The 17,704-nt window shown below is 38.6% G+C and overlaps 1 protein-coding gene across 1 annotated transcript in view; it reads left to right on the top strand.

Moving 5' to 3' along the window:
- The window catches only part of prkar2b (protein kinase cAMP-dependent type II regulatory subunit beta), a 32,515-nt gene extending 16,310 nt beyond the window's left edge, over window positions 1-16,205 (top strand). Inside the window, exons 3-11 of the mRNA XM_079810204.1 lie at window positions 511-563; window positions 662-745; window positions 2,836-2,942; window positions 3,021-3,174; window positions 6,639-6,740; window positions 6,829-6,903; window positions 7,719-7,787; window positions 9,269-9,404; window positions 11,298-16,205. Of these exons, the coding sequence (XP_079666330.1) occupies window positions 511-563; window positions 662-745; window positions 2,836-2,942; window positions 3,021-3,174; window positions 6,639-6,740; window positions 6,829-6,903; window positions 7,719-7,787; window positions 9,269-9,404; window positions 11,298-11,431 (914 nt within the window). The 3' untranslated portion in view covers window positions 11,432-16,205. The remainder of the gene's footprint in view (window positions 1-510; window positions 564-661; window positions 746-2,835; window positions 2,943-3,020; window positions 3,175-6,638; window positions 6,741-6,828; window positions 6,904-7,718; window positions 7,788-9,268; window positions 9,405-11,297) is intronic.
- The last annotated feature ends 1,499 nt before the right edge of the window (window positions 16,206-17,704 follow it).

The raw sequence follows: 17,704 nt of genomic DNA, 5'->3' as shown, positions 1-17,704 counted from the left end.
GATAACACTGCAAAAAAATGCTTTTCTTACCTAGTATTTTTGTCTTGTTCTCAGTCCAAATATCTAAAAAATCTTACATTAAGAAGCATTTACTAGACAAGCAAAAGTTTTTGTCTTGTTTTGGGGGAAAATAACTCAAAATGAAGGGAGTTTTTGCAAAATAATCTGCCAATGGGGTAAGCAAAATAATCTGAATTCAAACAGAAAACAAGATTATTTATTTTACCCCATTGGAAGATTATTTTGCTTATTTTAAAACTTTTGCTTGTCTAGTAAATGCTTCTTAATGTAAGATTTTTTTTGATATTTGGACTGAAAACAAGACAAAAATACTAAGTAAGAAAAGCCTTTTTTTGCTGTGAAACCCGTGTTTGAAAGTAGACATTAAGATTCTCATAAAATGTGTTGTTTCTATTTGAACAGGTTGTTCAAAGCGCAGTGTTTTAATTGCGCAGTAATGCGTTGTCTAGACAGGTCGCTTTAATCCTGCATTTATTCCTCTCTGGACAGTTTGTGCGGAGGCGTACAACCCTGATGAGGATGAGGAGGAGAGAGAACCCAGGGTGAGTGGCCTCTCAAAACGTGCTTTTCAAATGAGTGTTTCTCTCTTTTCTGTGGCATCTGCTGCCCAGTATCCCACAATGCTTTGCTGTGCACTCAGGTCACTCACCCCAAAACAGACGAGCAGAGACAGAGACTACAGGAAGCCTGCAAAGACATCCTTCTGTTCAAAAATCTGGACCAGGTAAGACGCCATTTTCTTCAATTTAGCAAAATGTTTTGGTGAATTTGTTGTCAGACAGTCACTAAGATTAACAAGGATGGGTTGTCGCTTGGAATATTGTCATAAAAACAGGAATCTTCCAAAATATTGTATTGTATTGCAAAAAAGGTGGCTCATTATTATTTTTATTATTATAATATGATATTATTGTTTTTATTAATATTTTGACTTTGCATTTGTTTTTTCACTTAATTTATTTTAATTTTAGTTTAATAAAATGACAAAAGCACATAAAATGACTAATTTTATTTTAATATTTATGTTTATTATTTCAGTTGTAGTTTTTATTTATTTCCAGTTAGTCATTTCAATTCTTCATCTTTATCTGTTAGTTTCCAAGGCAGGTTTTTCATCTAACATTTATATTTTATTTTATTTCAGCTTTATTTAAATTAATAAACACATTTTGAATAGTTTTAGTTTTAGGTAACCATAATAATTTATTATAATTTTATTATTAATAGTTTTTTATTTATTTTTATCTCCGATTTTATTTTATTTCCATTTTCACGTTTCAGTAATTTTATTACTTTTTGCATTTTTATAGTTATTAATATTTATTTCAGTTTTATTTTAGTACTTCAAGTTAAACTGAATGAAAACAGAAATGCCAAAATAAAAAGATGAAGTTTTATTAGTGCTGTCAAATTGATTAATCATGATTAAGCACATCTAACATAAAAGTTTGTAAATATATAATATGTTTGTGTGTGTGTATGTATATTTATATATATATATATATATATATATATATATATATACATACATATATATATATAGTCACAGACACACATTATATATATATATATATATATATATATATATATATATATATATATATATATATATATATATATATATATATATATATATATATATATATATATATAGTCAGACACACATTATATATAGTCACAGACACACACATATATATATATATATAGTCACAAACACATATATATAGTCACAGACACACACATTATATATATATATATATATATATATATATATATATATATATATATATATATATATATATATATATATATATATATATAGTCACAGACACACATATATATAGTCACAGACACACATATATATAGTTTTATTAGTTTTGTCAAATTGATTAATCATGATTAAGCACATCTAACATAAAAGTTTGTAAATATATAATATGTTTGTGTGTGTGTGTGTGTGTGTGTATGTATGTATGTATGTATATATATATATATATATATATATATATATATATATATATAGTCACAGACACACATTATACATATATATAGTCAGACACACATTATATATAGTCATAGACACACATATATATATATATATATAGTCACAGACACACATTATTTATATATTTATATATATATATATATATATATATATATATATATATATATATATATATATATATATATATATATATATATATATATATATATATATATATATATATATATGTGTGTGTGTGTGTGTATATATAGTCAGACACATTATATATATATATATATATATATATATATATATATATATATATATATATATATATATATATATATATAGTCACAGACACACATTATTTTTATATCCATTTTTATTTTATTTCCATTATCAGTCATTTTATTGTATTTTTAATTACATTTTTGTTTCTTTATATGTCTATATAGTTATTAATATTTATTTCAGTTTTATTTGAGTACTTCAAGTTAAACTGAATGAAAACAGAAATGCTAAAATAAAAAGATGAAGTTTTTATTAGTGTTGTCAAATCGATTAATCATGATTAAGCACTACATATATAGTACATATATATATTTACACACTTTTATGTTAGATGCAATTAATCATGATACATTTTTTTTAAATAAATATTTTATTTTATTTCAGTTCATGTTTATTTTATTTCAAGTAACCGAATGTTTTTATGGTTTTAGTTTTAGTGAACTATAATAACCCTGGGAACAAACCAATAAGACAGAAGAGTCAGTCAGGCTCCCTTTAACACAAGAAAGGCTCATATATTTTGCTCTCTGAATGAACAGGAGCAGATGTCCCAAGTCTTGGATGCCATGTTTGAGAAGGTGGTGGTGACCGGAGAGCACATCATCGACCAAGACGACGACGGCGACAACTTCTACGTCATTGAGAGGTACAGTGGGTTCATCTCCGCATCGTAATGCTGGTGTGTAAACCTGTCAGACATCCAGATCTTGTGTTCGTCACACAGGGGCATGTTTGATATCGTGTTGAAGGTGGACGGCACAACACAGACCGTGGGCTCTTATGACAACCGTGGGAGTTTTGGAGAGCTGGCCCTCATGTACAACACGCCAAGAGCCGCCACCATCATCGCTACCTCACCTGGAGCCCTGTGGTGCCTCGTGAGTGATTCCTGCCTTCATTTACTCTTGTGACGGGCCAAAGCCGCGTGACAAAAGAAGATAATTGTATAAATATGCAGTGGTGTGAATTACAGAACATCACTTTATAAGTTCTCTGATCGGTTTTGGCAACAACAAAAAACAACCTGACATTTTAAAGTTACCTTGAAATCAAAATAATTCTTATTTTTTTATGGAATATTGCAGTATTTTTGTATAAGTATGTATCCATGTAACACAATAACTTCCCCTCCCTCATTCTCTTCTGATGATGTGTTACTGGTGTGAGGGCGGGGCCACCTGTCACTCACATGAGATCCACCAATAGCAAACCACCACCATCCAATCAATTCCCCATAGACAAAATCAAGCCCCGCCCCACATTGTTTCTTGTTCCAGGAGCCCTGTCCACTAGCCTGACGTTGTCATACTCAATTCTAGTCAGAATATGAGTCTGCTCCTGCTCCGTTGGGCTGTGATTATGGGGCGTGTTTCAACAGAACCAGGAAAGACCTCAATTGGATAGACCTACAACCAATCAGAGCAACGGAGCGACGCATAACGTTAGTTGTCAAATGTCAACAGAACTCAACTGCACTGTGTTGCCAAGTCCGCGGTTTTGCTGCAGGCTGTTTTTCCATGTCCGCGGGTTGAAGCGACCCCAATTATGTGATATTTAGACACAGGAACCCAGGTAACCCAGTCAAAAAAACAAATTACCCCCCAAAACGCCTTTTTTCCGGAGAAGCTTTGGTCCGAACAGCTTCGCGAATTGGACGCGAATTGAGCGTCTTGCGCGATACGCGCGTTACACGCGAATGGTGCTTTTGTGCATTCACGCGTTTGAAGCGAATTCGCGTCTGACGCCCGAGTTGAAAAATTTGAACTTTGGCGTCAATTCGCGCCGCGTTAACCAATCAGGAGCCTGCTCCCCAACTGATCGAGTCCAGACCGAATTGCCGACCTCAAATGTTTTGGGCGGGGCTAAGTTCGGCTGGCATCCAGGCTACATGTCCACACGAACATGGGTATTTTCAAAACCACAGCTTTTTCTTTGCGGCTTGGCCGTTCGTCCACACGCAAACGCAGTATCCAAGCTTTTTTGAAAACTCCTGCCAGGGTGAACATTTTTAGAAACTCTGGTTGCAGTGTTGTCGTGTGGACAAACCAGATTTTTTGGCTTATTGCGATAGAACCAGCAATAACATTGTTTCCAGGCTTCTGATTGGCCAACATGGCTTTACGATTAGGGTCATATCGCCACCTGTTGGTTTGGCATGCTCTTGACATCGCTTCATAGCGTGTTTTTGCGTGGATGCGATTTTTTTTTAAAGCTACACTGTGTAACTTTTTTTGTTTATTCTTAGCTAAAAACACTTAGTTCTTTCAAAAATATATGTGCTCATTAATGTATATTTACTTCTTTCAAGTAATAAAGTATTCTCGTAAGTTTATAATATGCCATTGAAAACACATACGGGTGAGGAGTTCGAATGCCGGTCGCCATGTTGCCCCTCCATCTTGAAAGTACATTAGCCAAAGAGGGACATACCTGTAAATTCAAGCTTTGCCTTTCGCGTTTTAACACTCGATGGCACTGTGTCGAATGTGGACGAGGTCGAACTGGAAGCCGTGTTAATCTTGGACTAAATCGGCCACCGTAGGAGTTAAAACGAAATCGGAATTGAGAGGAAGAGAAACTAATATTCACTGGATGGTCATATACCTTTTCACCGCTAGATGGGGGAAAATATCACACAGTGTAGCTTTAATCGGAGGAGAGAAAAACTAGGCCTGGACTAGGCCTTATATATACAGTACCAGTCAAAAGTTTAGAAACATTACTATTTTTAATGTTTTTGAAGTCTCTTCTGCTCATAAAGCCTGCATTTATTTGATCAAAAATACAGTAAAAACAGTAATATTGTGAAATATTATTACATTGAAATAGAAATCTTTTGTAACAATATTCACTACCGTTCAAAAGTTTGGGGTCTGTAATTTTTTTTCTTTCTTTTTTTGAAAGAAATTAATACTTTTATTCAGCAAGGATGTGTTAAATTGATAAAAAGTGATAGTAAAGACTTACGTTGTTAGAAAAGATTTCTATTTTGAATAAATGCTGTTCTTTTTAACTTTTTCTTCATCAATGAATCCTGAAAAATCTATCATAGGTTACAAAAAATATTAATCAGCACAACTGTTTCCAACATTGATAATAAATCCTCATATGAGAATGATTTCTGAAGGATCATGTGACCCTGAAGACTGGAGTAATGATGCTGAAAATACAGCCTTGATCACAGCAATACATTATATTTTCAAGTATATTAAAACAGAAAACCATTATTTTAAATTGTCCTGTATTTTTGATCAAATAAATGCAGCCTTGATGACCAGAAGTGACTTTAAAAATAGTAATATTACCAAACTTTTGACCAGTATGTCACAATATGGAAGAAAACACTATCGCAACTTCCGTTTCATGACGACTTTAAGCAATTTTACAGTAAAATCACATGCTAATGCCTTGTTTTCTTCTCCAAGAGCATCTCATGTGTGCTTTGTGTTAGTGCGCCCTCTGCTTTTCATAGAAAGTATTGAAATTACAGGACTATCCACCTTTTTCCTAATAGCCCACTGCGTTTTAGATTGTGACGCACAAACAATCTGTGTCCTTATCCGTCAGTTTGACTGAATGAGCTGTAAAATGTCCTTCATGTTCAGACTTCAAGAGAATAACGTAACGCTTGGGATTTTAATGTGAGGTGGAATAACAAGAATATCTATGGCAAGAGCTCTTTTAGGTTGCTGCGTTCTTTTACTTTTCTTTTTTACTTTGTATTCTTCTGTAAAGGTATGAAAAAAACAACAATACATTTTTATAATATAGCCTAACGTATGTTACACACACACAGACCGATCAGGCATAACATTATGACCAGGTGAAGTGAATAACACTGATGATCTCTTCATCTCCAGTTAGTGGGCGGGATATATTAGGCAGCAAGTGAACATTTTGTCCTCAAAGTTGATGTGTTAGAAGCAGGAAAAATGGGCAAGCGTAAGGATTTGAGCGAGTTTGACAAGGGCCAGATTGGCTAGACAACTGGGTCAGAGCATCTCCAAAACTGCAGCTCTTGTGGGATGTTCCCGGTCTGCAGTGGCAATGTTTGGGCAATGTTCTGCTGGGAAACCTTGGGTCCTCCATCCATGTGGATGTGACTTTGACACGTCCCACCTACCTAAGCATTGCTGAGACCATGCACAGCCTTTCATGGAAACGGTATTCCCTGGTGGCTGTGGCTCTTTCAGCAGATAATGCTGAAGTTACTTCCATAATTCATGTCAAAGCGTCATGGAACGTAGGAAAAAGGGATAAAGACTCAATCTGTCTTTCTCTGCCTTTGGTTGTTTTCCTGAAGTGTAAAATATTGTATTTTTCTTTGTTTTAATGCCTGTAGGATCGATTGACATTCAGAAGGATCATCTTAAAGAACAACGCGAAGAAAAGAAAAACGTACGAGGCTTTTATCGGGACCCTCCCTCTGCTCACGTCACTGGAGGTTTGAACACACTGTTATCGGCTGACGTTCCTTCTGCATGTGTGGCTCTCTTGTTGATTTCACGAATAAATGCGTCTCTTTTTTTTAGGTTTCAGAGAGGATGAAGGTTGTGGATGTCTTGTCGACCAAAGTGTTCAATAATGGGGAACAGATCATTGCTCAGGTTAGTTTAAACAGTTGACACTAATAAACTTGGATAAAATATTTCGACCATGTAATTATTACAGGTTCGGGTTTGTGGAAAACCTGGAAAATTAGGACAAATATACATTTTAAAATAGTGATGAATCATCACAAATCATGCACATTTCTTTTTCTGTTTAATTTCTGTTTAATTCTTAATCCGATTTGAGTACAATTTGTGAGAACAACCTGTATAAAATGATTTTTAATAATTGGAAAAATCATGAAATAATGGCTCATCCAATCAGATTTTAGTGATGGAGCTATGTGTTATATACTACTGTTCAAATGTTTGGGCTTTTTATGTGAAATTAATACTTTTATTCAGCAAGGATGCATTAAATTTATCAAAAGTGTCAGTAAAGACATTTATAATGTTATTTATAATGTTTAATACATATTTTCATCATTCATTCGCTTCTATTCATCAATGAATCCTGAAAATATGTATTTTCACAAACGTATTAAACAGTTTTCAACATTGATAATAATCATAAATGTTTCTTGCGCATTAAATCCTCATATCAGAATGATTTCTGAAGGGTCATGTGACCCTGAAGACTGGAGTAATGATGCTGAAAATTCAGCTTTGATCACAGCAATATATAATATTTTAACACATATTCACATAGAAAACAGTTGTTAATATATTTCTATAATAATTCTGTAGTCAAATAAATGCAGCCTTGGTGAGCAGAAGATATTTCTTTTTAAAAAAAAATTTAAATCGTACTGACCCCAAACTTTTAAACATCTGCAGTGCTTAGTGTTTATCCGAGTGCCTTGTTTTCACAGGGGGATTTGGCAGAAAGTTTCTACATCGTAGAGTCAGGACACGTTAGGATCACTATGAAAAGGAGCAAGGTGAGTCAAAAATGTGTTTTAACAATATATAAACAATATATCTTTCAGCTTTAAAAGATTCGGTAGCACTTTATTTTACAGACCTGTTACCCTCGTAATCGCAATAACTGGGTAATATACGAACCCTGAACCTAGACCTCAGCCTAACATTACCCATATACACTCACCTAAAGGATTATTAGGAACACCTGTTCAATTTCTCATTAATGCAATTATCTAATCAACCAATCACATGGCAGTTGCTTCAATGCATTTAGGGGTGTGGTCCTGGTCAAGACAATCTCCTGAACTCCAAACTGAATGTCAGAATGGGAAAGAAAGGTGATTTAAGCAATTTTGAGCGTGGCATGGTTGTTGGTGCCAGACGGGCCGGTCTGAGTATTTCACAATCTGCTCAGTTACTGGGATTTTCACGCACAACCATTTCTAGGGTTTACAAAGAATGGTGTGAAAAGGGAAAAACATCCAGTATGCGGCAGTCCTGTGGGCGAAAATGCCTTGTTGATGCTAGAGGTCAGAGGAGAATGGGCCGACTGACTCAAGCTGATAGAAGAGCAACTTTGACTGAAATAACCACTCGTTACAACCGAGGTCTGCAGCAAAGCATTTGTGAAGCCACAACACACACAACCTTGAGGCGGATGGGCTACAACAGCAGAAGACCCCACCGGGTACCACTCATCTCCACTACAAATAGGAAAAAGAGGCAACAATTTGCACGAGCTCACCAAAATTGGACAGTTGAAGACTGGAAAAATGTTGCCTGGTCTGATGAGTCTCGATTTCTGTTGAGACATTCAGATGGTAGAGTCAGAATTTGGCGTAAACAGAATGAGAACATGGATCCATCATGCCTTGTTACCACTGTGCAGGCTGGTGGTGGTGGTGTAATGGTGTGGGGGATGTTTTCTTGGCACACTTTAGGCCCCTTAGTGCCAATTGGGCATCGTTTAAATGCCACGGCCTACCTGAGCATTGTTTCTGACCATGTCCATCCCTTTATGACCACCATGTCCCCATCCTCTGATGGCTACTTCCAGCAGGATAATGCACCATGTCACAAAGCTCGAATCATTTCAAATTGGTTTCTTGAACATGACAATGAGTTCACTGGACTAAAATGGCCCCCACAGTCACCAGATCTCAACCCAATAGAGCATCTTTGGGATGTGGTGGAACGGGAGCTTCGTGCCCTGGATGTGCATCCCACAAATCTCCATCAACTGCAAGATGCTCTCCTATCAATATGGGCCAACATTTCTAAAGAATGCTTTCAGCACCTTGTTGAATCAATGCCACGTAGAATTAAGGGGGTCAAACACAGTATTAGTATGGTGTTCCTAATAATTCCTTAAGGTGAGTGTAGTTACCTTATATGTCCCAGTGCTTTGTTAGGCAAGTACACTGTAAGTACACATACTGTAAAATAAAGTGCCACCAAAGATTCACATGACATTCCGGTCTCATTACCTCTCTTTTAGTCAAAAAACGACACTGAAGACGAGGAGGTGGAAATCGCCACATGCTCTAGAGGGCAGTATTTTGGGGAGTTGGCGCTTGTCACCAACAAGCCACGGGCGGCTTCTGCATATGCCATGGACAACGTCAAATGCTTAGGTAATGCATTATAATTATACACTCACCGGCCACTTTATTAGGTACACCTGCTCGTTAATGCAAGGATCAGCCAATCGCATGACAGCAACTCAATGCATTTAGGCATGTAGATAATGTCAAGGCGATCTGCTGAAGTTCAAACTGAGCATCAGAATGAGGACGAATGGTGATTTAAGGGGCCGTTTATACTACACTGTTTTCAACTTTTCCCATTTCTTAATTTACCGTGTAGATATATGGACAAACATCATATGGCTCTATGGCAGTGTTTCCCCAAACAAACAAAAAGGACTACTGTCAAATAAAGATAAAGAAAATAATAAGAACAAATAATTTAAATACAAGCAGCAGCACAAATAAATACTATTGAGCAAAGACACTAATAAAATAAACAATGCTTTTCAGGTTTTTCAGGTACGTCTAACATTAGTTTTCAGGTACAGAAATCAAATGTAAAATAACATTGCATATTTGACTGTATAAATTAAAGATTAATCCTATTAAATTTACAAAATCTATTCAATCAAGAGCAGTGAGTGATGCCCTTGTCTTTTGTTGTTTGACATTTAAACAGACTGCAATAAAGGCTACTGCCCCTTTAAGACCTAATGCTACTGCCCCTTTAAGACATAATGCTCGGATATGCGTCGTTTTAAGGCATATAGAGACTATGTCTGCTAGGATACTAATCAAGATGGGCATGTTGACATAGATTTTGGTTGAGTTTGTCCGTTCAAGAGCAAAACTTGAAAGAGAACTCAATATTTGCGCGCTGTGAGACGTGTGCGCGCTTTCGGATGAGTGCACAGAGACAAAATCTTCTCACAGCGCGCGCGACTTCTCATTTGTGATGACGGCGAAAATGACTGGTCATATTCGAACATACTGCAGCACTCGCATGCATTGAACAAAGTTTACAAAGAGAGAATATGAAGGACTTTTACACGGCACCCCTGCTCTTGTCAGATGGCACCTCGGTTGGGAAACACTGCTCTATGGCAACGGTGCACGCAGCACTTAAACATATCAGATCTTTACACACAGGCAAATACGGCTTGAGTAACGCAGGAAAGCGCGTTCCTATAGTCTAGTAAAGTAGTGTAGTTACCAATATTTTTAGTGTAATGCGTTACTTTACTTCGTTACCCAAAAAAGTAATACCGTTACTGTAATCCGTTATTTTGTAACTCGTTACCCCCAACACTGCCAGCCGCCCATGGGCGAACAGATGGGCGGCAATGCATTTGCTATTTAAACAACGTGGAGCTGGACGTGAAAATGATAACTGCGTCGGGTTGTCGCTGGGGCAGTACCCTTAAAAGGACATATTTGTACCTGTTTTACTCCTAAAAGGTGCATATTAGTACCTTAGGGTACAAATACGTACCTTAAGGTCCTACTATGAACCTTTTTGTGGTAAAAAATGTACAAATGGGTCCTTTTAAGGGTACTGCCCCAGCGACAAGCTGTTGTACCCCTAAAGGTACAATTTTGACACCCTTTTTCTCTGTGTACTAGCTGGCCTCCGTTACATATGATAGGGCCCTAAGTGCACCTGCACCATGCGCTTAGATCGTAAAAATAGGGCCCCGTGTCACAAAGATCAAATCATCTCAAACTGGTTTCTTGAACATGACGATGAGTTCACTAAACTCAAACATTCACCAGATCTCAATCCAATAGAGCAGCTTTGGGATGTGCTGGAACGGGAGATTCACATCATGGATGTGCAGCCGACAAATCAGCAGCAACTGTGTGACGCTATCATGTCAATATAGACACAAAGAAAAGCCTAGCAAGGTTTCCCCAATAAAGTGGCCGTTGAGTGTAAATCACATGACATAATGTATGTATCGCATCTGCACATCAGGTCATTCACCTTGTGTTTTACAGTAATGGATGTGCAGGCGTTTGAGAGGTTATTAGGCCCCTGCATGGACATCATGAAACGGAACATTGCGAATTACGAAGAGCAGCTGATCACGCTTTTCGGCAGTCACATCGCAATAGAGGAGCCGGATGCATGAAATCAGTTAATCAATAAACATCGCAATCTTAAAATGCAACATAAAACGATGAGAAAATGGTAAGTAGAGGGCCGTCATCATGGTCAAGAAATCGTGTTAACATACTGTAGGTCATAAGCTTGAAGTTATTGTTTTGCATTCACAGATGTGAAACTCCGGTGTGTGTTAATGATCATGATTTTTTAGATGTGAAAAGCCAAAATGTGAGCATTTTCCTCCGGGGTACATGAGGTTTACGGGGGTTTCCTCACGCGTTTTTTCCGGTTTGGGGATTTGGTACTGGTGTGTTTATTCGAATCTTTCTTTCTCTCTCTCTCTCTTTTTTTTTTTTTTTTTTACATGGTTTGTGTTTCTTTCATGTTACCGAGGCTGCAACTTTTACAGTGGCGTCCGCATAAAGACCGCATTGTTGCCATATACAGCACAGTGATATGTTAATTTATTATTTTAAAGCTTTACTTCGGCATTTTTTAAAATCTACAGGTGGTCAATTTTTTCAGTGTTATGTATGTCATTTTTACTGTAAGCCATTTCTGACTAAACAAATATGAATTCAGCAGCTGAGCTGTTACAGAAAAAGGAAACAATTATGGACTGTTCACACCAAGACAACATGCCAGAGCTTAAAGTGCCCCTATTATGCTTTTTCGAATGTTACCTGTCATGCAGTGTCTGTGAATTTAAAAGGTCTGCATAGTTTCAATTCTGAATTGCTGAAACGAGTCGTCAGCAATTTCAGTCTCATTACATTCCTACGTAACAATGGTCTTCATTGGCTGCCTACGCCTACTTTGCCCCGCCCACAAACACTGTAGTTGTAGCTGAGACTGGAAGAGTTTGGTTCGTGTTGTCGACATGTTTCTCGCGCTATACATCCACTTTAATGCACTTCGAAAGGGTGAGGACTCGAGCTGAAATTGATATGGCAAAACCATAGACTGTAAAAAAATATGGACGTAGTGTCCGTGACGTCACCCATAGGATTCTGAAGAGCAGTTTTGAAGCGTAAAGTAGCCGTTGCCATCTTGTCAGTGCGTCATCGCGCGTCACTCCTGGATAACAGAAATGGGCAAAGAGGCAGGACGTGGGCTGAGCTGAGGTGACGCGATGACTAAAGGTGCGTTCACACCGGACGCGAATGACGCGTTTCGCGCGAGTGATTTACAAGTCAATGCAGAGACACGAATAGGCATTCGGCGGCATGAATGGCGCGATTTGCGCAAATTGAACGTTTTGAACGCGTGATTCGCGCAAATCACTCAAGTTGAAAAATCTGAACTTACGGATATTCACGGATATTCACGCCGCGTTAACCAATCAGGAGCTTGCTCTAGTAGTGACAACAATGAGGAGAAAATCCGTATAATATCTGGTTCAGACAATATGATTATCACTGTGATAACATTAAATGACATGAAACACAACCCAATCTCTTTTTGTTAAATGCAAGTTTATGTATGGTATAATAAGCTATACATGAAATAAAGCAAACAATTCAGTCAAACATTCAAAGTCAGCGCTAGTCGGCTACAAGTGTAACGTACAGTTATAGCCTAAAAATTAAAAACTAATGAAACTTCACTTTGCCCTCAGCCTAAACGATTTACCAGGGAACAAATTATAGATCCATGAGACCAAAGATCGCCCGTTACAAGAAGAATTATAGCTGGAGACACCACAGAGACATCAGAGCCAGCGGCAGACGGCAGAAGAACTAGCCGAGGAAAGGCTGCTCTAGCCAGGGTAAAAAAGCGCGGAGAGCCGCTGATCCACTGGAGCTCACAACTCCGAAAACGCCAGATAAAATGTTCAAATAGGCAGTCTTTATATAAATAAACCACAGATTTGAGCTTTAAACAACTACATTATCGACTGAAAAAGTCTTAAAACTAAGTTTTGTCACACATTAATGGTAGATTTGAACAAAAAAGACATCAATGTGTGTAAACACAATCCATGTCAGCCATTTCTCAACGAGACGAGCCGGCTGGCAGAAGCCCCTCCCATGACGCGATTTCGCGTCTGTTGTGCTGTGAATGTCACATGCGAATGAAGCGAGTAAACTCCAAATGTTCAAGCGTCCAACTTCGTGCGAATAGCTCGAATTATTCGCGTCAATCGCGTTCGGTGTGAATGCCACATAACAGACAGTAGACAAACGGCAATCCACCTGTCACTCAAAGTGGCCACGCCCTTAATTATGCAGAACTTTAAGGCTTTATATAATGTAAACGAATGAGTTATAAAAATATTCACCCCCCTCACAGTCGTCATGAAGGGCAAAATTAGCCGTATAGACCAAAACCACAATGTGTCCCAGACTGTAAACATGTGTTCTTCTGCTGTAAAGTTGGGCATTTTAACATGAGCTCAATGAGATTCTGCTCCTTCTGGAGTCTGTCTCTAGTGGCCAGTCGATTAATTGCAGTTTAAGTCACTTCCGTATTGGCTTCAAGAGAAAGCCACTTGGGCAAAACCGACACCATCATTACTGTCTATACCACTGTGTATCAAGAAAACCCCTGGATCTGAAATTATGATCAAAGTCCCTTTAAGACAAATCATTTCACTCGGCAGCCATTTTGAAACGCCTCTCAGGCATGCAAGTTCCCCTCTTTGAATGGGGGAAACAACAAATTCTCCAAAACTGTTACGATTTAATTTCATATTTGAAATCACCAATGAAATCTGACAACAATCTCATATATTGTGTTTCTACACGCTTGAATCATGACAAAAAAACGGCATTTTTCAGCCTGGACAAAGCTAATGCGCTTGCAGTCTCAGAAAACTGCCTGTTTCTATAGCAACCGGAGCAGCTGCAGTGAGGCGATGACTTTACTAATCAACGATTGGCTCGTTCATTTAGAAGGCGGGGCTTAAATTGGGCGCTGCACTTTCTCGCATTCATAAGTAATTGGAGTGCACCATATTCCTATATATAAAGTATTTGGTACTGTAACATGCTGGAGAAAGCAGGCGGAGGCGAGGATCTAAATGCAGGGTTTTTAATAAAATAAAGGAACAAAGACCACTAGGACACACAAACTAGAAGCAACCATTACATGTACAACAACCCACAAACACCAGTAAGACACAAGCACTATATATACAAAGCGAAGACTAGCTTAACAAGATAACAAGAGGGAGTGGCTAAATTGGAAACACCTGGGAGAACTAATCAACATGAAAAACTACAAAGAACTACAAAACATGACACAAGACAGGAAATAACAAAAGTCCTCACAAGACAGGGAAACACAGGCTGGGATCATGACAGTTACGATATTGTAATAGGCGTTTCATTTCCGACATGCACTGTAAGCGGTCGACCAATCACAACAGACTGGGCCATCTGACCAATCAGAGCAGAGTAGACTCGCAGAAAGGCAGGGTTTAGAGAGACTGAATCTTGGAACAAACCGTTTCAGACTCTTTGAGAAATTAGGCGATGTACAATGTATATTATGAGAAAAGTGTTTTTTGACCTTGGATGCATGTAAACCTGTTATAGGAGAATCCCAAACAAAATGAGGACGCTTTTAATTAGCATAATCGGGGCACTTTAAACCAAACATGAAAACTAAAATAAACATATTTACTTAGTGCACAATCATTTTAAAAAGTTGCAATGCCTATGAAACTTGTTTTCAGCTCATGTCTCAAATTTATTCTGGTGTGAACACACGTTTTTTCACCATCCAATCAATTCTGATGGATAAACATATTTTTTTCTTGTTGAATATCCCATTTAACTTCCATGAGTTAGTGTACGCTCAGATTGCTTGAGAATATAATATGCGAAAAGGACATAAAGACTCAATTACAAGAAGAAATGAAAATGCAGTGTGAATATTATTGCACTTTGATGCCAGTGTCATGAAAAATGCCTCATTTATGGTTGCACATGTTTTCAATTCCTTGTTTTTTAAAGAAGCTCCTCATTATCACATATTGAATAGTAAATATAGACATTGTGTATCTTTACTTTTAAAACGGTGTAGCAGATTTTATGATTTGTTCACATCTTCAGTGCTTTTATTTGTTGTTTTTATTAATACTTCACGTTGAATTAAGATCGACATGCACAAATCGTATGTTCACAGTTGTTTTCTAGAAGCTCAAAAACGTACCAATGACATGTGCTTTATCTGAATGATTCCTCTCTTTTCCTGTGTGTATTTTTGAGTTGCTTTCTTTCTATGTTTTTGTTTTGGGCATTTTGATCATGTTCTTCAGAGCGCTTGCTTTGTTCCTCATTTCTGCAGTATTTGGACACTGTTTTTCTCAATCTCTTGATGTATGAGAAGTTCGTCCTTGGATCTTTTTGCTTCACAGCAAGTCATACGCATTACTATTAGTATCCATTTCTTCCTAAAGCATTACTGAAGAAGATTCATTACTGTCTACCTCTAATATGAACAGCTTAGCCATCATCATCATCATCATCACCTCTTCCCATGTAGATCCCCACAGGTTTGTCTCTTGCTAAACTAACCTGTAATGAATCCCTAAACCATATCTGTGTGTCAGTGTAACTTTACACAATTTCTACCCCGTTCACTGGGGGGGAAAAGACTTTTAATTGCTGATCAGTGCTCATTTCTGTACCATTTCTGTGTGAATTTCTGCCGCCTAATTGAGAAGTCCGCTAATGCTTTTTATGTCCTGAAAAATGGATCAAAGGTCTACAGTCTCTTGGTGCAAGAGAGCCCAGTATTATAACGTCAGTTATATTTGACTTTCCATTCAAATAAAGAACAATTTTGTATTTAAATCATGTTGTGATTATTATAGTTTAACTGTGATAATGTGAGCATGCTAAAATTATTTGTTTTGACCTCACTGAGTAACATATGCATACTGACAGTGACCAGCTAAAACCAGCCTGAAAAACCAGCTATGATGAGGCTGGGAGACCAGATAAAACCAGCCTGAAAAACCAGCTATGACCAGGCTGGGAGACCAGCTAAAACCAGCCTGAAAAACCAGCTATGACCAGGCTGGGAGACCAGCTATGACCAGCCTGAAAAACCAGCTATGATGAGGCTGGGAGACCAGCTATGACCAGCCTGAAAAACCAGCTATGACCAAGCTGGGAGACCAGCTAAAACCAGCTATGATGAGGCGGAGACCAGCTAAAACCAGCTATGACGAGGCTGGGAGACCAGCTAAAACCAGCTATGACGAGGCTGGGAGACCAGCTAAAACCAGCTATGATGAGGCGGAGACCAGCTAAAACCAGCTATGACCAGGCTGGGAGACCAGCTAAAACCAGCTATGACGAGGCTGGGAGACCAGCTATGACCAGCCTGAAAAACCAGCTATGACCAAGCTGGGAGACCAGCTAAAACCAGCTATGATGAGGCGGAGACCAGCTAAAACCAGCTATGACGAGGCTGGGAGACCAGCTAAAACCAGCTATGACGAGGCTGGGAGACCAGCTAAAACCAGCTATGACAAGGCTGGGAGACCAGCTAAAACCAGCTATGACAAGGCTGGGAGACCAGCTAAATCCAGCTATGATGAGGCGGAGACCAGCTAAAACCAGCTATGACCAGGCTGGGAGACCAGCTAAAACCAGCTATGACAAGGCTGGGAGACTAGCTAAAACCAGCTATGATGAGGCTTAGAGACCAGCGAAAACCAGCTATGACGAGGCTGAGAGACCGGCTAAAGCCAGCTATGACCAGGCTGGGAGACCAGCTAAAACCAGCTATGACCAGGCTGGGAGACCAGCTAAAACCAGCTATGACGAGGCTGAGAGACCAGCGAAAACCAGCTATGATGAGGCTGGGAGACCGGCTAAAACCAGCCTGACCAGGCTGGGAGACCGGCTAAAGCCAGCTATGACCAGGCTGGGAGACCAGCTAAAACCAGCTATAACAAGGCTGGGAGACCAGCTAAAACCAGCTATGACCAGGCTGGGAGACCAGCTAAAACCAGCTATGACCAGGCTGGGAGACCAGCTAAATCCAGCTATGACCAGGCTGGGAGACCGGCTAAAACCAGCTATAACGAGACTGGGAGACCAGCTAAATCCAGCTATGACGAGGCTGGGAGACCAGCTAAAACCAGCTATAACGAGACTGGGAGACCAGCTAAATCCAGCTATGACGAGACTGGGAGACCAGCTAAATCCAGCTATGACGAGGCTGGGAGACCAGCTAAATCCAGCTATGACCAGGCTGTGAGACCAGCTAAAACCATCCTGATCAGCTAGACCAACACTGACCAGCTAAAACCAGCTAAAAAAGTGTTCAAAACCCCTCT

The sequence above is a fragment of the Gobio gobio genome (assembly GCF_949357685.1).
Source record: "Gobio gobio genome assembly, chromosome: 25".
In the NCBI taxonomy this organism is placed as follows: Eukaryota; Metazoa; Chordata; class Actinopteri; order Cypriniformes; family Gobionidae; genus Gobio; species Gobio gobio.
The sequence above is the reverse complement of the archived record's forward strand: the minus strand, read 5'-3'. Positions and strand labels throughout refer to the sequence as shown.